General features: G+C 33.4%; 1 protein-coding gene across 1 annotated transcript in view; it reads right to left on the bottom strand.

Moving 5' to 3' along the window:
- Map4k5 (mitogen-activated protein kinase kinase kinase kinase 5) overlaps window positions 1-22,473 on the bottom strand; it is a 112,509-nt gene that overhangs the window by 44,617 nt on the left and 45,419 nt on the right. Inside the window, exons 10-14 of the mRNA XM_005322872.3 lie at window positions 20,818-20,949; window positions 17,132-17,194; window positions 14,937-15,018; window positions 13,948-14,064; window positions 2,329-2,407 (exon numbers count right to left, since the gene is read on the bottom strand). Coding sequence (XP_005322929.1) covers window positions 2,329-2,407; window positions 13,948-14,064; window positions 14,937-15,018; window positions 17,132-17,194; window positions 20,818-20,949 — 473 coding nt within the window. The remainder of the gene's footprint in view (window positions 1-2,328; window positions 2,408-13,947; window positions 14,065-14,936; window positions 15,019-17,131; window positions 17,195-20,817; window positions 20,950-22,473) is intronic.

The raw sequence follows: 22,473 nt of genomic DNA, 5'->3' as shown, positions 1-22,473 counted from the left end.
CAAAAAAGGTACATATCATGTGAGTCCAGTTGTTTGGTGGTCAAGATCAGTTAAAAAGCAACCTATGATAACAGAGATTAGAATACTGATTAGCCTGGATATAGGGAGTGGGGGAATATAGAACAGAAGGGTAATGACTGTAAAGGAGATTTTGAGATTCAGATAATGCTTTTCAGCTGGATGGCAGTTACATGGGGTATTAACATATTTAAAATTTCACCATGTAGTATACTTAAGATATGAACATTTTACTCCACATACATTACACAGTTCAATTTAAAAAATTGAAATAAAAACAGATTAGAATTAACTAGGTATGTATAATACTTATCAAATAAGCAAAAGCAAACTTATAGAGCATTTCTGCTAGAAACAGAATACAATCTGTAAAAATTTACAAACAAATTATCAATAAAATGACCTCAACTCTACCTTCTATCTGGTCTGAAAGACACAGAGCTTACTCTGAGGATATTAGGTCTCTAGACACTCATCTAGAAATAGCTTCAACTTATCTCTGAAAAAAAGCCTATTTTCATGAAGACAATATTATGAAGATGTCAATTTTCCCAAAGTTAATACAAACATTTAATAAGATATCAGAAAACACACTGATGTTTTAAACTAGATTAGTTGATTCTTTAGTTTATGTAAAAAAAAAAAAGTCAAATATCATAATAAAAGACAACAGCAACAAGGGGTGTGTGTATATGCATGATATGTGTGGTGGGGAGGGGCAGGGAGTACGAGGAGGAATAGCATCAAGAGATTTATCCCAAGTATGATGCTGGCACATGAATAGATATATTGATGCGACAAGAATAGTATTTCCAGGAAAAGTCCTAACAGTCCTATTATATGTTTGAAAATTTAGTTTATAATAAAGATAATATGTTGAATACATGAGGAGAAATATTGAAATTTTTAATAAATAGCACTGAGACAAATGAGTGAGAGAAAGAATAAAGTTAAATCTAAACTATGCCTTCAACCAAATACTATATACCAAAGATTTAAATATTTTTAAAAAATGAAACTAAAAGAAGAAACCATAGGAAAATTCTTTTGTAACCCTGGAATTAAGAAGGCCTAACTAAATACGACACAAAACTCAAAGACTACAAAATAAGTTAGATTACATTAATGAAATATTATACAGCTGCATAAAATAAATAATGCTTTATAAAGGAATATGAAGTTTGTCACTTTTCTACTAGGTATGTATCTGAAGTCCACAGGGCTCACTTCAGATTGTATAACAACATAAGAAAGCAATCTGGGCACTAACCAAGACAAGTCTTGAAATTATTCACTCACTATAAAAAGTCCTGATTAAAACAAATGATATGGGAAGGGAATTCTAAATGATCCCATGACCTTGATTCCTAAACCCACATCTAAAAATCTAGAGATATTTGTGTTAAAAAAAAACTCAGACATAAACAAACAAATACTCCTCTGTATTAATTCTAATTAGACATATATTTAATGAATTGTCTTTATCCATTATAGATTACAATTCCATAGTTATATGTCTTATTTTATATCTTAAACTACTTTAAATTTTTGGAAACAAGTACACATTTAAGTCAATAAATTCATATCTAAAAATTTCTCTCCAATTTGTTGTTCTAAATTAATGCAGTTAAAATGAAAAACATTGATACAAAATATTTACTCTATCAATGATTAACTTATTAAATACAAAAATCAATCTTTCCTTTTAAGTATTTTTTAGAAAAGATTCCTCTTCAGGCTAATCTGACTAAAAAAAATTGAAAACACCACCAGTGCCCAACAAGAGGGAACTAACTACAATAAATCAATTAATAAAATGTTATGTAACCATTAGATATAATAGCCATAAAGGTTGGGCTAATGTATGGAAAATACTTTTATATTAAGCAAAATTTTATGTGTAGTATAAATTCAGGCTTATATGTATATAAAGTATACATATACAAAACATGTAATGTATATACAATGTATACATGGAGAAATGTGAAGAAAAGCTGGCAAAACATTAATTATGGTTTGGCTCTGGGTGATGTGATTATATGCAATGTTAATTTTGTATTTTTTCTTCTTGCAAATTTCCTGCAATGGGCATGATTATCTTCATAATTAGAAAATAAAAACTTTAAAAATTGTAAATGACCACAATTTCACCAAAGGCAGAAAAACAACATATATTTAGATGAATTGTGATATGTTAAAGTATGTAGTTTCAATTAATAAAATTGAGATTTTATTAATGCATGAAAAATACAAGAATACCCAGCTCAACCCTCCAAAACCACCAATGGAAAATGTATACCAAACACATACAATTTATTTCTGAAGCTGTCCGTTCAGCTCTGGCATTCCTGTTTGTAGATCTAATGGTATGACGAATGATTGCATGGGGCTGCAAATACAAGCATAATATACACACTTTAAAAATTTTTAATGATAAAGTTAAAAGGTCAAACTTTTAACTTTTAATTAAGTGATCACTTATTGACAAATATGATTATCTACTAATAAATTATAGGACAAACATAAAACAAACACAATGAACTCTAAAGCACTTTAAAAGTTTATTCACTTATTACATATTTATATTATGTAAAATACTAAAGGGATTCAGAGAAAATCAGACACAAATCTTGTCCTTAGAGCTTACAGTCTAGGAAGACAAGACATACAAACATTTACAAAAAGAAAATGTAAGTGCTATTTCTTAAGAAAATAAATAGGTTACTATTAAAGCCCACAAAAAGAAGAAATGACTTCTATACTGAACTAAAGGAATACAGAAGTTCTGCATGAAAGAGCTATAATCTGATCTGGGTCCTCCTACAAGAAGGCACTGGATATGCAGCAATGTGGGAGAAGCATTAGGCCACAGAAAGAGTATGAACCAAGTGACACAAGAAAGAAAAGGAAACCGCAGTGTTTACAGGGGCTAGGGGCTGATTATTATTTGGTTGCAGTGAAGATCAGATTAAGAGATGACAAAGCTGGAAAGACACACTGGGGGTAAGCCAGATTTATAAAAGGATCTGAATGACAGGTGAGGGTCTCAACCTTATTTTCTTAGCAAAAGGATTTTTAAAAAAGATTTTACAGAAGGGAGTGGCATCATCAAAATTAGCTTTAATGGTAATCCAATAAGTGCATAAGAAAGTATGGAGGGGAGAAACGTTGGATACAAGATTAGGAATATTGTAGCAAGGCCAATAAAAAACTTATTACTTTTATCTTCTTGCATAAACTGTTGCTCCATTGAAGCTATGCCTACAACGCAACCCCTATCTACCAAATTTCTGACAACTCATTCCTATTCATTCACAGCTCTTAAAGTGGTTTGTATATTTTTGTTTTTTCCATTCTGCCTCAAGACGAAGAAGACCTATAGTCAAACCAAGAGATTTCAAAAGCTGAGGTGAATCCATGGTTCTGAACTGAACATCCCTGTGTACTTCAATGAACTCTTCACTCCTGACATCACAACTGGGCCCTGGCATGAGTTCTGATGCATGAATTCCCAATATACTTGAAATCTCTGATCCTTTAAGCTTATTCTCTAACTTACTCTCATTAAATTTCTTTAATGTACCCACTGGAATATCAAGGTCATTGATCCACAACTCTCTCAATATCTATCAGCATCTTGCCTATCTTTACTTGTTTCCCTATTCAGTTTATATCTGATAATCCCAAATTTCTAGCAATCTCTTGACAATATTCTAAATTCCCTTTGGCCTTCAATATATGACAGAGCAAAAGGCCAACCCTGGATGAACTCCACTAGTGATCTTTGTGTTTCCATCTGGGATATCACAAACACTGCTGGGGGAAAATCACACAGAACACTAAAAACCCATCTTATTTGAGTCTTCAAATTTGCCCATACACACTTGTCTAGTCATTTAACCAACCCACCACCCATTCTCCTCAGTTACACTTTTACACCTTCTCTACACTCTTCAAACCTACCTATTTTCCTTAATACTTTCCTTGTCACTTACTTCAGAGAAAATAGAAATCACTAGTTATACTACCAGTCAACCTCTCTAAGGCAAGAGAAATGTTTCCTTATCTAAGATTCAGTCCTTCATCATATTCTTTTTTTTTTTTTTTAAAGAGAGAGTGAGAGAGGAGAGAGAGAGAATTTTTAATATTTATTTTTTTTTTTAGTTCTCGGCGGACACAACATCTTTGTTGGTATGTGGTGCTGGGGATCGAACCCGGGCCGCATGCATGCCAGGCGAGCACGCTACCGCTTGAGCCACATCCCCAGCCCCTTCATCATATTCTTGATCCAAGCCTCTGCTTCCTTACTGGAGGCTTTGACTATTCATCTTGCTTTTGTTGCGTCTTTACTCTTTCTCAAATTCTTTCATAAGCATTTAATCATGTTCAAGAAGCCCCCCACAACACAACTGATCAGTAAATCTAGCCCTCTACAACTCATTCTCCTCCAGCTACTGCTTTCACTCGTTCCTTCACAAGTAAATCTTATAAATTACTATACTTACCTTTCAAGATTCTCCAAGCTAGATGCCTTCCATTATTTGCAAATTATACTGTTAAAGTGATCAAACACTACATCTAAACCCAAAGACTACCTTAACCTAACTTCTAGGCAGATGATCATTGAAACTCTCCTTCTTTCAGTGTTCCTTATCAATCTGTTTTTAAAATTTTTGTAAATATTTAAAATTTATTAATGACAGTGGAATACATTACAATTCATATTACACATATAGAGCACATTTTTTCATATCTCTGGTTGTATACAAAGTATATTCGTGTCTTCATACGTGTACTTTGAATAATGATGACCATCATATTCTACCATCATTTCTAGCCCCATGCCCCCTCGCTTCCCCTCCCACCCCTCTGCCCTATCTAGAGTTCATCTATTCCTCCCATGTTCCCCCTCCCTACCCCACTATGAATCAGCCTCCTATATCAGAGAAAACATTTGGCATTTGGTGTTTTGGGATTGGCTAACGTCACTTAGCATTATCTTCTCCAACTCCTTCCATTTACCTGCAAATGCCATCATTTTATTCTCTTTTAGAGCTGAGTAATATTCCATTGTGCATAAATGCCACATTTTTAAAATCCATGCATCTACTGAAGGGCATCTGGGTTGGTTCCATAGTTTAGCTATTGTGAATTGTACTGCAATAAACATTGATGTGGCTGTGTCCCTGTAGTATGCAGTTTTTAAGTCCTTTGGGTATAGACTGAGGAGAGGGATTGGGTCAAATGGTGGTTCCATACCCAGTTTTCCAAGCAATCTCCATACTGCTTTCCACATTGGCTGCAGCAATTTGCAGTTCCACCAGCAGTGTAGGAGTGCACCCTTTCCCCCACATCCTCACCAACACTTACTGTTGTTTGTATTCATAATAGCTGCCATTCTGACTGGAGTGAGATGACATCTTAGAGTAGTTTTGATTTGCATTTCTCTAATTGCTAGTAATGATGAACATTTTTTTCATATATTTGTTGACTGATTGTATATCATCTTCTGAGAAGTGTCTGTTCAGGACCTTGGCCCATTTACTGATTGGGTTATTTGTTTTCTTGGTGCTTAGCTTTTTGAGTTCTTTATATACCCTAGAGATTAGTGCTCTATCTGACGTGTGAGGGGTAAAGATTTGCTCTCAAGATGCAGGCTCTCTATTCACCTCACAAATTGTTTCTTTTGCTGAGAAGAAAATTTTTAGTTTGAATCCATCCATTTATTGATTCTTGATTTTAATTCTTGCACCAAAGGAGTCTTATTAAGGAAGTTGGGGCCTAATCCCACATGATGAAGATTAGGGCCTACTTTTTCTTCTATTAGACGCAGGGTCTCTGGTTTTTTCCTAGGTCCTTGATCCACTTTGAGTTTTGTGCATGGTGAGAGATAGGGGTTTAATTTCATTTTGTTGCATATGGATTTCCAGTTTCCCCAGCACCATTTGTTGAAGAGGCTATCTTTTCTCCAATACATGTTTTTGGCACCTTTGCCTAATATAAGATAATTGTAATTTTGTGGGTTAGTCTCTGTGTCCTCTATTCTGTACCACTGGTGTGCCAGTCTGTTTTGGTGCCAATACCATGCTGTTTTTGTTACTATTGCTCTATAGTATAGTTTATGGTCTGGTATAATGATGCTACCCTGCTTCATTCTTCCTGCTAAGGATTGCTTTAGCTATTCTGGATTTTTAATTTTCCAGATGAATTTCATGACTGCTTTTTCTATTTCTATGAGAAATGCCATTGGGATTTTGATCAGAATTGCATTAAACCTGTACAGTGTTTTTGGTTGTATGGTCTATTTGATAATATTAATTCTGCCTATCCAAGAGCAAGGCAGATCTTTCCATTTTCTAAGGTCTTCTTTAATTTCGTTCTTTAGAGTTCTGTAGTTTTCATTGTATAGATCTTTCACCTCTTTAGTTGATTCTCAAGTTTTTTGTTTTTTTTTTTTGAGGCTATTATAAATGGGGTAGTTTTAGCTCGTTTCTCTTTCTGAGGATTTGTCACTGATATACAGAAAGAAATGCCTTTGATTCATGGGTGCTGGTTTTATATCCTGCTACTTTGCTAAATTCATTTAGTAGTTCTATAAGTTTGCTGATAGAATTTTTTGAGTCTTCTAGGTATAGAATCATATCATCAGCAAACAGTGCTAATTTGAGTTCTTCTTTTCCTAAATGTATCCCTTGAATTTCTTTCATCTATCTAATTGCTCTGGCCAGTGTTTCAAGAACTATGTTGAACAGAACTGGTCAAAGAGGGCATCTGTGTCTTCTTCCAGTTTTTAGAGGGAATGCCTTCAATTTTTCTCCATTACAATGATGTTGGCCAGAGACTTAGCATAGATAGCCTTTATGATGTTGAGATATATTCCTGTTATCCCTAATTTTTCTAGTGTTTTGGACATTCAGAGGTGCTGTATTATGTCAAATGCTTTTTCTGCATCTACTGAGATATCATATGATTCTTATCTTTAAGTCTATTGATGTGATGAATTACATTTATTGATTTCCATATGCTGAATTACCCTTGTATCTCTGGGATGAATCCCACTTGATTGTGGTGCACTATATTTTTGATACTTTTTTATATTCGATTTGCCAGAATTTTCTTGACAATTTTTGCATCTATGTTCATTAGAGATATTGGTCTGAAGTTTTCTTTTTTTGACGTGTCTTTGCCTGGTTTTGGAATCAGGGTGATGTTAGCCTCATAGAATAAGTTTGGAAGTGCTGCCTCTTTTTCTATTTCCTGAAATAAATTGAAGAATATTGGTATTAGTTCTTCTTTAAAGGTCTTGTAGAACTTGGCTGTGTATCCATCTGGTCCTGGGCTTTTCTTGGGTGGTAGGCTTCTGATGGTATCTTCTATTTCACTGCTTGAAATTGATCTGTTTAAACTGTGTATATGATCCTGATTCCATTTGGGCAAATCATATGATTCTAGAAATTTGTAGATGCCTCCGATATTTTCTATTTTATTGGAGTACAAGTTTTCAAAATAATTTCTAATTATATTCTGCATTTCTGTAGTGTCTGTTGTGATATTTCCTTTTTTAATCACAGATGTTAGTAATTTGAGTTTTCTCTTTCCTTCTCTTCATTAGCATGGCTAAGGGTCTGTCAATTTTATTTATTTTTTCAAAGAACCAAGTTTTTGTTCTGTCAATTTTTCCCATCATTTCTTTTGTTTCAATTTCATTTCAGCTCTGATTTTAATTATTTCCTGTCTTCTACTGCTTTTGATGTAGATTTGTTGTTCTTTTTCTAGGGCTTTGAGATATAAGTCATTTATTTATTATTCTGCTAGTCTATGTCATTTGATTGATGAGTTTAGGGCATTAACATTCAGGGTTATTATTAAGACATGACTTGTATTGGCAGCCATTTTTGTTTTTCTTCTTTTAAGGAATGAACTCCATGCAATGAACTTTCCTCTTAGAACTGCTTTCATAGTAGTGTCCCAGAGATTTTGATATGTTGTATCTGTGTTCTCATTCACTTCTCAATTTTTTTTTAATCTCCTCCTTAATGTCTTCTGCAACCCACTGTTCATTCAGTAGCATATTATTTAGTCTCCAGGTGTTGGAGTAGTTTTTATTTCTTATTTTCATTGATTTATAACTTCATTTCATTATGATCTGACAGAATGCAGGGTAGTATCTCTACTTTTTTAGTATTTTGCTAATAGTTGCTTTGTGGCATAATATATGATCTATTTTAGAGAAGGATCCATGTGCTGCTGAAAAGAAAGTGTACTCACTTATTTAAGGATGAAATATTCTATATATGTCAGTTAAGTCTAACTTATTGATTGTATTAAGTTCTACAGTTTCTTTGCTTATTTGAGAGGTGTGTTAAAGTCACCCAAAATTATTGTGTTGTGGTTGTTTGACTCTTGAACTTGAGAAGAGTTTGTTTGATAAACATAGATGCTCCACAGTTTGGGGCATATAATTGTCAAGTCTTGTTGGTGTATGGTTCTCTTGAGCAATACATAGTGTCCTTCTTTATCACTTTTAATTAACTTTAGCTTGAAGTCTACTTTATTTGATATGAGGATGGAAACCCCTGCTTGTTTCTGCAGTCCATGTGAGTGGTATGATTTTTCCAACTCTTCACCTTCAGTCTGTGGATGTCTTTTCCTATAGGATGAGTCTCTTGGAGGCAGCATATTGTTGGGTCTTTATTTTTTTTTTTTATCTAATCTGCTAGTCTATGTCTTTTGATTGATGAGTTTAGGCTATTAACATTCAGGGTTATTATTAAGACATTACTTGTATTGGCAGCCACTTTTGTTTATTTTTGGTATTAATGTGACTTGGTTTCTCCTCTGATTAGATTTTCCTTTAGTGTAATACCTCCTTCTGCTGATTTTCATCCTTGTTTTTCATATCCTCTTTGTGGAATATTTTGCTGAGAATGTTCTTTAATGCAGGCTTTCTAGCTGTAAATTCTTTTAACATTTGTTTATCGTGGAAGGTTTTTACTTATTCATCAAATCTAAGGCTTAGTTTTGCTGGATAGAAGATTCTTGGTTGGCATCCATTTTCTTTCAAAAGCTTGGTATATGTTGTTCCATGATTTCCTGGCTTTGAGGATCTGGCTTGAAAAATCTGCTGATACACATTGGTCTTCCCCTACATGTGATCTAATTCCTCTCTCTTGTGGCTTTTAAGATTCTATCCTTATTCTGTATACTAGACAATTTCATTATAATATGCCTTGGTGTAGATCTGTTGTAATTTTGTACATTTGGTTTCCTGTAAGCCTCTTATATTTGGTTTTCCAATTCGTTCTTCATGCTTGGGAAATTTTCTGATATTATCTCATTGAAGAGATTGTGCATTTCCTTGGTTTGAAACTCTTTGCCTTCCTCTATCCCAATAACGCTAAGCTTTGGTCTTTTGATGCTGTCCCATAATTTTTGGATGTTCTGTTCATGGTTTCTTACTGTCTTCACTGTGTGATCAACTTTAATTTCCGGATTGTAAACTTTGTCTTCATTATCTGACGTTCTTTCTTCTAAGTGATCTAGTCTGTTGGTTATGCTTTCTATTGAGATTTTTATTTGATTTACTGTATCCTTCATTTCAAGGATTTCTGATTATTATTATTTTTTCAGAGTCTCTATCTCTTTCTTGAAGTAATCCTTTGCTACCTGTATTTGTGCTCTTATCTTCTTGTTGGAGTGATCACTTTTTACCTGTATTTGCTCATTTAGGTCATTCTTTAATTCATAGATCATTTTAATTATGAACCTTCTGAACTCCTGTCCTGGGTTCTGTTATTGTAGTATCCTGGTTTGTTTGGGGCACTTTCCTCCCTTGTTTTTTCATGTTGTCTAGGTGTCTTCCTTTCTTGCAGTGTGCATCCTGGACCTGGGTCCTGTGCAAGTCGGTGAGGGCAGATCTGGTCCAGGCCTGAGCTCCTGCAGTAGTCTGCTGGTTGAAAGGGGTAGTCCCATGCCAGAGGCTGGGCTCCAGAGGATGTCTTCCAGTGGCAGGATGGACCAGGGCTTACTGTCTCCTTATCAATCTCTTTAGCCTACTTGATCCTCAAATTTTGGGAGAAATCTGAGGATTCTATCCTAAGGTCTCTTCTACTGTCATTCTAATTTGGTTCCCTTGGGTGATCACATTTACTCCTTAAAGCATCTACTATATGTATATCTAATGACTCTCATATCTATATCTGTAGTCGAAACTTTGTTCCCCAGGCTACAATCATGAATCTCTTCTCTATTTGAAAGTCTGCAACATCTTGTTCTGTGTAAAACTGAACTCATCTTTATTTCCAAACCTCATTTTAATCTGGTGTTCCTACTTCGGTATGTGTTTATATCCATCCAACTACTCAAGTTAAAATCTGGTAGTAATTTTTTTCTCATTTCTTATTCTTCATCCAATCACCAACTTAAGAAAATTCTTTTATTTTTAGTAGTGGGAACTGAACCCAGAGGTATTTTACCATTGATCTACATTCCTAGTCCTTTTTATTTTTTGATACAGCTAAGCCACTGAGGGTCTTGCTAAGATGCTGAGATTGGCCTTGAAGTTGTGGCTTTGAACTCAAGCCTCTTGAGTTGCTACCATGCTTAGCTCTCAGAAAATTCTTGAATTAATCCACTTCTTTTCATCATTGCTCTACCACCATAGTTTAAACTATCATTCTCTCTATCCTGAATAACTTCCACAGTCTCTTAACAAGTGATTAGTAATGGAATCACCATTCTGAATTCATAGAGATCTTTTAAACACAACTGCTCTCAGGTGAAAATTTAAAATTTTAACATGGTTTGAGATAACCAGTGTCTAACTTTGTAACTTGTTTCCATCATTTCCTTCCTTATTTTCTGCTCTACCCAGACTTACTTTAGTTCCTTAATAAATCAATTTCTCTCTTATCACCAGGCTTTCAAATATGATATTGTTTCCTCTCCTTGCATATTTACTCTTACTCTCTTCAACTAATTCCAATTTATCCTTCAGATTTTCAGCAAAAATATCACTTTTATATGCCTTCATAATACCCTATATTTCCATTCCATAAAGATTATCACACATTGACATTATGTGTTGGTATTTCTGAATTTCCTCTGAGGCTATACCATAAAGAGAGGGATAGTGTTAGTCTCATACACCACTGAATTTCCTCTGCAGCTACACCATGAAGAGAGGGATAGTGTTAGTCTCATAAACCACTGTACCACCAACTAATTGGTAGAAGGCTTTGCATCTGAAGAACTATATAGAGTGATAATATCATTAAAGAGACAGTGAGAATTCTGAAAGTAAGGGGAATCTGGGAAGCCCACCAAAGAGGTATGAAAGTAAAAAGAGTTGCATATTAAAATTATCAGTGAGAGATGAACTGGGAAATCAAGGAGTATCTAATTCACACTGATGCTATAAATTTTAATACTTTTTGAATCTTTAAGAAATTAAATTCTTTTAAAAAAATATTTATTTATTTGTTTTTAGTTGTAGTTGGACATAATACCTTTATTCCATTCATTTATTTTTATGTGGTGCTGAGGCTTGAACACAGGGCTCCACGCATGCTAGGTGAGCGCTCTACCACTGAGCCACAATCCCAGCCACAAGAAATTAAATTCTTATTTACTAATTCCAAGTCTGCAAATGATAGCTCAAATGAGGGGGGGTATGGAAATCCATGTATAGCTAGTTTATTTACTGTTTTCAATTAAAGTCAATTTAACATTCAACAAAGTATTCTTTAGGTACTTACCATAGACAGGACTATATCACATACTAGGCAATACAGAAACTAAGATGTCTAATGACAATCTCTATTAAGCATTTACATAGAAATGATGGTGCACACTAAAAATTATATAAGAGAGGAGGCTGTAGAAGTAGTTCACCTGGATTTAAATCCTGGTTCCACTACTTATTAAGCTATATGATCTTGGGCAAATTACGTCTTAGTCCCTTACTTTACAAATGAGAACATTAATAATTGTACCTACTACTATGGACAATTTTGAGTAATTAGAAAAGTTAATATGGAAATTATTTGTCCTAATATTTGGCACACGATGAGTACACCAAGTGAATGTTAGTAATGATATTTATAAAGTATAATTTAAAACTTCAGAACATTAAGTAGAAAATTCTCTTTAATAAAAATGAATCAATTAACATGCAAGCTTCAGTTATGGATTTTTGCCAAAACTGAAGGTAGTGATAAAAGGGAAATAAAGGCATAAAGAGAAATAAATAGACTGATTCAGAGATACACAGAAACAAACAAATTATAAAAGGAGAACACATAAAGAGAGACCCTGGTGCAAAAAATACTTGTGTTATATATAGCCATAAAGAGGTATCTGTCAATGAGCAGTAAGTCCCTCATCCTGATTTACAAGTTGTGTTTACATATAGTACATTCAAAATAACTTTACTATTTTCATAGAAGATAAGCATATTTATGGATAGTCCTACACATAATTACATAAGAATTTTTTTTTTTTATATATCAGGGATTGAACTTAGGGGCATTCGACCAGCCACATTCTTCAGCCCTATTTTTTGTATTTTATTTAGAGACAGGGTCTCACTGAGTTGGCTTAGCACCTTGGCATTCCTGAGGCTGGCTTTAAACTCTGTCTCAGCCTCTCAAGCTGCTGGGATTTCAGGCATGCACCACCATGCCTGGCAAAAAGTGACACTTCTGAAAAAGTATTGGAAAGGATAAATTTCCAATGAGAATTTCAATTTACTTTTTAAAAATGATTTACATTCTGTCAATGATAAGCATTAAATAGAGAAACTTCAAAAATGACCAAATGGATTTCTAAGGAATCTCTTTTATGAAAAATCATATATACATATGCTATGGATAAATTTTTTCTTTTTGTCCAAAGTAATGTTTTTGTTTTTTTGTTTATTAAGAGAGAGAGAGAGAGAGAGAGAGAGAGAGAGAGAGAGAGAGAGAGAGAGAGAGAGAGAGGAGAGGGAGGAGAGAGAGAATCTTTTTTTTTTTTTTTTTGTAGATGGACACAACACATTGCCTTTTTTTATTTTTTATTTCCTAGGAAACTGATAATGTCAATATATGGCCTATAAGAAGATCAAACTCTCATACAGAAACTAAGATCTAGTGAGAAGAGAAAGAACCTCTTCATTTCTGGGATGTGGGGGGGCATATCTGACTTTAAACTCAGTTAACCTCTTAAAAATTAAAGGCACCAAACTAGAAAGGAGATCACATTAAGAAGAAATAACCATACTGTGGTGTAGATATAAAGTAGACAATAAAAGGTTAATGGCTTAGAGATTTAAAAATTTTTATTTTTGATTATTTTAATTGTTCAAATTTATGGGTTATAGTGTAATAATTTGATACATATACAGTGTATAATAATCAAATCAGAGTAGTAAACATTTCCATATCTTATAATGCTTAAAAATTTGTCTATTAGCAATAATTATATATATAATTATATATTAAAATTTTTTGTAGTTGTAGATGAACAACATGCCTTTATTTTATTTATTTATTTTTATATGGAACTGAAGATGGAATCCAGTGCCTCACATGTGCTAGGCAAGCACTCTACCACTGAGCTACAGCCCCAGCCCTAATAATTATATTTTTATGAGTATAGTATGATATTAAAATACATGTATAAACCATATGTGCTGAAAAAGGAAAAAAGAATTAATCCTAGCAAGAACTAGGATTAAGAAAAATATAGAAAAGTTATGTTAGGTATATTAAAGCACAATTTTTTAAAAAAGCAAGAACTGACAACTACATGTAGAGTAAGCATAGTTCATATAATTAACTTTTGTTGCTAAACTATTTTAACTAAATTGAGAGAGTGAATCAGAAAGTAAACTCTAAAGCCATGTTAAACATTTATTTTCAAATATTAGGTCTGCAAACACTTTCTTACCTCAAAATCATCATCGTCTCCTTCAGTGTAATGTGCATGATTGTCTGGATTGTTTACTTTGTCCAATAGTTCAATTGCCAGAGCCCTGGAGAGACCTGGCTGTCCAACAAAAGTATGCTAAGTAAAAATGAAACAAAATAATTTCATGAATATACCTTATGGCTTATAGAAAATGTTATTTGTAGTCTTTCATTCAATAACTAGCATAGACGAGCATAGGCATCTACTAATACAAATATTAGTAAAAACATTAATCAGCGAATGAATTGTTAATTATATAACTAAAAAAAATTTGGGGTAAGCTTAGAACATAAATAATTTCTCTATGCAAAGTTGTCTAACCTATGATAGGTGGTAAGATTACATCTTCAACTATAACAAGGACATTTATTACTCATAACACTGATATGAAAGTGAATACCACAATATGGTACATCAATCACAGTAAGAATAAAACATATATACTTTACATTTGCATATATTTAATCCAGTTAAATTATAAAGATTTCTTAGGTTGTTTAATTACTATCACTTTTTCTCATTCAAAAGTATTTTACACATATATAAACTCAAAGAACACACTATAAATTCACATAAGCAGCTAAGAAACGCAGTTAATTTTAGATGATGGCAACATTTATGAGTTTTCTCTAAGGCGGGGGTCAGTAAACTATAGTGCAAGGGCAAAATCTGGTATACTGCCTCTTTCTCTAAATACAGTTTTATTGAGTATTAAAAATATTCTCATACATGTGTACTGTATACGGACTCTTTTATGCTGCAATGGCAAAAGTAAGCAGTTGTGACAGAGACTCACTGCCTACAATATTTGAAATATTTTCTATCTTCTCCCTTACAGAAAGTTTGCTGACTCCTGTTGTAAGAGATAACTTACAGTTTTATATTAAAAACCTAAGTATTTTTGTTCTATTGAAATGTCTAATTACTGCATGACTACCAGAAATCCCTTCACAATTCCAATGACTTACTGTTAGAAGTCTTTCAGCAGTTGGTCTTTTTTTGGGGTTTTTAGTTAGTGCTATTTTGACAAAATTATGGAACGTTGATGACCTTCAAATAAAAGAGACATGACAAAAATATCTTACTAATATTATTAGATTGTTGGTGTTACTAAATAAAATAAAATAAGAAGCAGTATAGAAGTCTGAAACGTGGGATTTTTTTCCTTACATTTCTCAGTTCTACATAAACCAAAAAACTAAACCCAAAGCACAGTCTATTCCTTAGAAACATCTGGGTCAGTTTTGTATCTTAGGTACAATGGAATTAGGTAACAGAGCAGTAATATACAACCCATACAAATCAGAACAGGAAGAAACCAGTGTCAATTCGGTAGGCTGTGTCATTTATATAATTTATGTTCTGCTTAGAAGTAAAAACATACTTTTCTTATTGCCTAATTTATACAGTATTTCTATTATACTATACCAAAAAGTTTTGCTATTCCAAAAGAGTTGGATGGCACAAAGGGTAGGGTACATAATGTAAGTGACTATATAAATCCTAAAAAGGCTACTTAATTTCTTAGAAGAGAGGATAAATAAGGAGTGATTTTAGCAACTGGAAAGATTTTCCCGCTATATGCATTGATGAAGTGGGGAAAGGAAGAAGATACAAATTAGAAGAACCATGTTTTGATTATTCATGAAAAAGAGGAGTGTTTTCAACACTGCCAAGATTCTACTGGGAGATACTGGACAAGAACCAAAGAAACCAAGTAACTTCAGTGACTAGCAATGACAACAATCACATGGCAATTCTCAGTAGAGGAATCAAATCACTGCACTGCAACTGGTGGCTTCTGACAGAGATAAACATGGAGTCAGGTGGATCATAGAGTGGCAAAGGTTCTCCAGTGGTAATGACTAATCTGGAATTTGTACCTAATAGTCATTTGTTCCTGAATAAACATTCAGTCATTTTTGCATAAAGCCCTCATTTCCCAGATGGTTAGAAACTTTGGACAATAAGGAACAGGAAGAAACCAGTGTCAGTATAAAGGAATACAGCTAGTAGGAGAATATAAACTCCTTTGTTTCAATAGTGTAATTTGCCTTTCATTCCTGCCATGATTCCAATACTGTCCTAGCTCCTAAATAAAACTAACAGTTAAGAATCTACTTGGGGGAGGGGGTCTTAAATCTGAAATGAGCTACCGACTGTCTCACCAGAAAAATAAAATTTATGGGGCTGTGGTTGTAGCTCAGTGGAAGAGCACTTGCCTGGCACGTGTGAGGCTCTGGGTTCAATCCTCAGCACCATATATACATAAATAAATAAAAATGAAATAAAATAAAATGTATTGTATCTATCTATAACTACAATAACTAAATAAATAGATAGATAAAATTTATATAACAGAATCAGGAAGCTCACAGACCTCAAAAATCCATGTAATCTGGATGAAGAACTCTCAAATTTATGAACTTAGAAACTTGTTTGCCTGGTTAATTTTATAAAATGTGGAAAAGATAATACCAAAAAATTAATTTTCAACTTTCACCATTTAACTAATGACACTCTTAAGAACTATAATTCCAGGCAAGCTGCTTTACTTTATAATAGAAAGGAGAGATTAGGAAGAAAATAAGTAATAACTTTTTCAAGTTTTTTTAAAAAATATTTTTTTAGTTGTCAATCAATCTTTTATTTATTTATTTATTTACTTGTTTGTGGTGCTGAGGATTGAACCCACGGCCTCACACATGCCAGTGCAAGTGCTCTACTACTGAGCCACAGTCACAGCCCCTTCTTCAAGTTTTATAGAAGGAAAACCAAGAGAAACTGACTGTAAGTGTCAACAGCATCTGGGAAATCTTTTCAAACATCATCATCCATGTAAGTCAATATATAATTAATGGATGTAAAATAATACAGATAAAAAATCTTCATATATTAATTTCAAATCCTTTCCTCACCATGCCTCTTTCTCAAGCTGCCAAGTTAAGAGAAATAAACGAGTTTAACAAGAGCAGCGGATTATAAAAGAACACTGAGTGGAAAATAAACCTAGATTCTTGCCATAACTGTGCGAGTAAATTAGGATGTAACTCTGGGCAAACTGCTTAATACCTCTGGGCTTTGGTTTCATCATCTATAAAATAAAGGAACTATGTTTCTTCCCACTGTAAAATTCTATGAAACCATGTATTCATTAACTCACCACTTTGTTTTGTCCTTTAGTTTTGGAGGCTGAAAATTACTTTTTGACATTAAGAAGAGAGCCCTGAAATAAAAAAAAAATTTAGTTAAAAGCAACACCAAGTACTTTTATTACTACAGCTAATAATCAATATATATTCTGTAATGAATTTATATAAGACTACTATATATGAAGGCACTGAATAAAATTGTTTTGAGATAGGGAAATCAAATTTTTAATATTTTGGATAGCATATACAAAATTTCTCCTACCTATAGAAAATATCTTTAAATTTCAAATAAGCCCTTATTCACAAAGCAAAGTTACCAAATGTTAGAAGTTTTACTTCCATGATACCTATATAAATAGTAGTATATATTTTTTAATTTTTTTACTTTTTAGTTGTAGTTGGACACAAACACCTTTATTTCACTTGTTTATTTTTTAATGTGGTGCTCAAGATCGAACCCAGGGTCTCGAATGTTCGAGGCAAGTGCTCTACCGCTGAGCCACAACTCCAGCCCTTATAGTATATCTTAAGCACATGTCTATATAATTACATATAATTCTATAACACATATATATTTTTGAATTAATTTTTAAATTTACATGATAGCGAAATACATTATAATTCATATTACACATATAGAGCACATTTTTTCATATCTTTGGTTTATACAAAGTATATTCACACCAATTCGTGTCTTCATACATGTACTTTGGATAATGATGACTATCACATTCCACCACCATTTCTAACTCCCTGCCCCCTCTTTTCCCTTCCCACTCCTCTGCCCTATCTAGAGTTCATCTATTCCTCCCATGTTCCCCCTCACTTCCCCACTATGAATCAGCCTCCTATATCAGAGAAAACATTTGGCATTTGGTGTTTAGGATTGGCTAACTATATTTTAGCATTATCTCCTCCAACTTCATCCATTTACCTGCAAATGCCATGATTTTATTCTTTTTTAGAGCTGAGTAATATTCCATTGTGTATAAATGCCACATTTTCTTTTTATCCATGTATCTACTGAAGGGCATCTGGGTTGGTTCCATAGTTTAGCTATTGTGAATTGTGCTGCTATAAACATTGATGTGGCTGTGTCCCTGTAGTATGCTGTTTTTAAGTCCTTTGGGTATAGATTGAGGAGAGGGATTGGGTCAGATTTCCAAGCAATCTCCATATTGCTTTCCACATTGGCTGCAGCAATTTGCAGTTCCACCAGCAGTGTAGGAGTGCACCCTTTCCCCCACATCCTCACCAACACTTACTGTTGTTTGTATTCATAATAGCTGCCATTCTGACTGGAGTGAGATGACATCTTAGAGTAGTTTTGATTTGCATTTCTCTAATAGTTAGCAATGATGAACATTTTTTCATATATTTGTTGACTGATTGTATATCATCTTCTGAGAAGTGTCTGTTCAGGACCTTGGCCCATTTACTGATTGGGTTATTTGTTTTCTTGGTGCTTAGCTTTTTGAGTTCTTTATATACCCTAGAGATTAGTGCTCTATCTGACGTGTGAGGAGTAAAGATTTGCTCTCAAGATGCAGGCTCTCTATTCACCTCACAAATTGTTTCTTTTGCTGAGAAGAAAATTTTTAGTTTGAATCCATCCATTTATTGATTCTTGATTTTAATTCTTGCACCAAAGGAGTCTTATTAAGGAAGTTGGGGCCTAATCCCACATGATGAAGATTAGGGCCTACTTTTTCTTCTATTAGACGCAGGGTCTCTGGTTTTTTCCTAGGTCCTTGATCCACTTTGAGTTTTGTGCATGGTGAGAGATAGGGGTTTAATTTCATTTTGTTGCATATGGATTTCCAGTTTCCCCAGCACCATTTGTTGAAGAGGCTATCTTTTCTCCAATACATGTTTTTGGCACCTTTGCCTAATATAAGATAATTGTAATTTTGTGGGTTAGTCTCTGTGTCCTCTATTCTGTACCACTGGTGTGCCAGTCTGTTTTGGTGCCAATACCATGCTGTTTTTGTTACTATTGCTCTATAGTATAGTTTATGGTCTGGTATAATGATGCTACCCTGCTTCATTCTTCCTGCTAAGGATTGCTTTAGCTATTCTGGGTTTTTAATTTTCCAGATGAATTTCATGACTGCTTTTTCTATTTCTATGAGGAATGCCATTGGGACACATAGAGATATATTATTCTAACTTTAGGTTGGTTGTACATTTAACCAAAGACTGACTTCAACAATTATTTGAGTAAATAGGCAAATTGCACCTACTTCCTTTAAGAATACATTACAGAAATGTCAGTCTCTGAGAATTCATCTTTGACCCATTTTCCTTTGTACTATGGAGTAGAAAGATGGAAGACTTAAGAGGGAATTTTTAAAGTGCTTCATTTTAGTATTTCCTACAATAAACCCTTCCAGGATTCTAAGTAAACTTTTTTGTTTTAAACATAGTAGATATTTTCTCATTTTAAAAATGAAATGATTCAAAGGAAAAAAAACTATATTATGTATATTCTTGCCATTCTAGTATTTTAAATTTTCTGCACTTCTTTGTATTTATTTAAATGCTAATCAATTATTGCATTATTATTATGTGTTCTAATTTTAAATCACTAATCAATTTTCCATGTTCCTTTGGTATACACATATTCAAGAGCTGCCCCTAACTGCTAAACAATTTAATAATTCAGCAACTATCATTTAGATTTTTTTCCTATTATTCTAAAATTAATAATTCTTAATCCTTGAATTATTTCCTAAGTATAATTTTCTTAGTAGCAGAATAACTGAAATATTTGTATGGCCCTTAACAAATAACATAAAGTTATTTCCCTCAAAGTCTGTACCTATTGGCAATCAAGATAACAGTAGATATCTTTTAACTTGTGTAGTTTTAGTTTTCCCCTATGTTTCTTTACCTGATACTTGCTCCTAAATACTCTTTCTCCTATTGTCTTTAAATGAGTTCCTTATGTAGCACACATTAATCCATGGTTGATCATACATTAAGAGAACATTTTCCCCATTCTAATTTTCACTTTGATTTTCTACCATTTAAAGTTAAATTTTGGTCCCATATATCTGTCCTTCAAAATATGAAAAAAACTTTCAAAAGCCCTCAAATATTTATTTCTGAATGAAAATATATCCTAAGATATATGATAATTATTCTAAGCATAGTTATTTCTTCATAATTCCTAGACAGAGTAAGAGGAAGAAAATCAAATGAGATAGTAAAATAAAATCTCTTGTGCATTTTACCATTTCATATAGGACAAGAAACAACATCAATTAATGGAGGAATGAAAATAAAGACTCCAAAAGACTTATTTAATAATAACTGGCATGTCTTATTCTGATTATTAAGGAAAAATATTTTATGAAAAAACTTCAAACAATGCAGGCAACTCACTCTGTTTGAGGAGCAGCAATGCAATCAAGCAGTGTTTGAATGTAACTACTTACCAGTCCTTTACAATAGTTTTTCTATTCTGACATAATTAAAATAACTGTAATCCCAGTATCACAAGGTTTCCAAAGACCTGATTGATAACTGCATAATTTTCTTTAAATATTTATTTTTTAGTTATGAGTGGACACAATATCTTTATTTTTATTTTTATATGGTGCTAAAGATTGAACCCAGTGCTAGGAGAGCAGTCTACCTCTCAGCCACAATCCCAGCCCCCTGATAACTGCATAATTATAAATAATGAAAACACCTCATTGGATGAAGATCAAACATAGGTGGTTGAAGTTCTCCAAGTTCAATTGCAGTTATTCCCACAGCCCAGATATCACAGAGTTGGTTATAGCCACCATTCTTCTCTACTGCTGCAACTTCTGGAGCCATCCTAGAACCAATGAATGAACATAATATTTTCATTTTCAAAAAAATACTACTTCTTTTTATAACCATTAGATTTGGATGGAAAATAAGCTAAGAGCTCTTTACTAGGAAAGAAGAAACTTTACCAGGAAAGACTTAACACACACACACACATACACACACACACACACACACACACACACACACACATTCTCTCTCTCTCTCACATACACACATATACATACACTTTTAAAATTTATTATTTAAAAATCTTGAATACTGGTGATCTGAGAAAAACTTTGCTTTTTACTTTAATTTGTGTTAGGTGAATCTTGTTATGTAATACAGAAAAATGAAAAAGAATACCTAAAACACTGTGAAGATCACAGAAAACTTCCCAATGGAGATAAGACTTAAAAAATGAATCAGCAGGGAGCTAAGTTGAGTGAAGAGTCATTTCAGATTGCAAATGCAGGAAGACAAGGAAAGCATGTGAATCACCTAAAGGGCTGCTGGTGCAGGGCAACTCAGTATGTGTGATCCACAGATGAGATGGGCTGTACACAGCTAGTTATCATTCGGCAATAAGTACAGAAAGAGTAAGCATTCTCCCTTGTCCAAATGTATGATCAATTTTTAGCAATTCATTTTTATTTTATCTTATAAAAGTATGCCTGTGATAGGAAATGGAAAAATATTATCCTTTGCAACAGATGTTTAAAGGGTCTAGAGAGTGTTCGGAAATAAACCTTAGAAGTCAAAGTTAGATTATGAATGATCTACTGATTACAAAAGAATGTTTTATTTAGATTTTCTAGACCCCCTTGAAAGACTCAATTATGACAGCAATCTTAATCCAGAACTCATGACAACATGAAGGACAGTGTGAGAGGAGGAAAAAATAGTCAGATAGGTGAGTTTGATAACTATTTCAAGTATACCAAGGAAAAAAGAAAAAGGACTTTTAGAAGGCTATGGTAGAATGAATAGGATAAAAAGGGCTGACTGAAGATATTGACCTGAGTGTAAAACTCTTGTAAGAACCTTAAGTAGAGTATTATCAAGTATATAGAAGGTCAACTGAGTAGCTGAGTTGCAGTTACTTGGGAGTAAGAGGTGTATGATGGCATCTGACATTATACAGTACAAATGATACCACTCAGGAGAAATGTTCTTTTTATTTCAACATTTACTATTTAGAATTAACTTATATTTATATTGAATATCCACAAGTTGCTTTTATATGCATTTAAGTTACAAAAAGTTCTCTTAACACACTTTCAACTCAAGTGTGGTTAATGATATGTAAGATATATACTAAAAATGCTAACCTATAAATGTATATACTACATGTGAGTTCTATATACATACTAATGGATCCAGGACTGAAGAGAAGAAAATGATTACTTTGGAGCTGAAGATTAAAGGCAAGTTTCATACAGGAAAGGTTGAGCTGGAGCATAGAAAAAGCAAATCAATTTCATTTCCTCTGCCCACTAGAATCATTTAGTGGTGGCTAACAGGAATGCCAGGCTAACACTATTGTGCT

Source organism: Ictidomys tridecemlineatus, chromosome 5 (assembly GCF_052094955.1).
Source record: "Ictidomys tridecemlineatus isolate mIctTri1 chromosome 5, mIctTri1.hap1, whole genome shotgun sequence".
Taxonomy (NCBI): domain Eukaryota; kingdom Metazoa; phylum Chordata; class Mammalia; order Rodentia; family Sciuridae; genus Ictidomys; species Ictidomys tridecemlineatus.
Note: the sequence above shows the minus strand (reverse complement) of the source record. Positions and strands in the feature narration are given on the sequence as shown.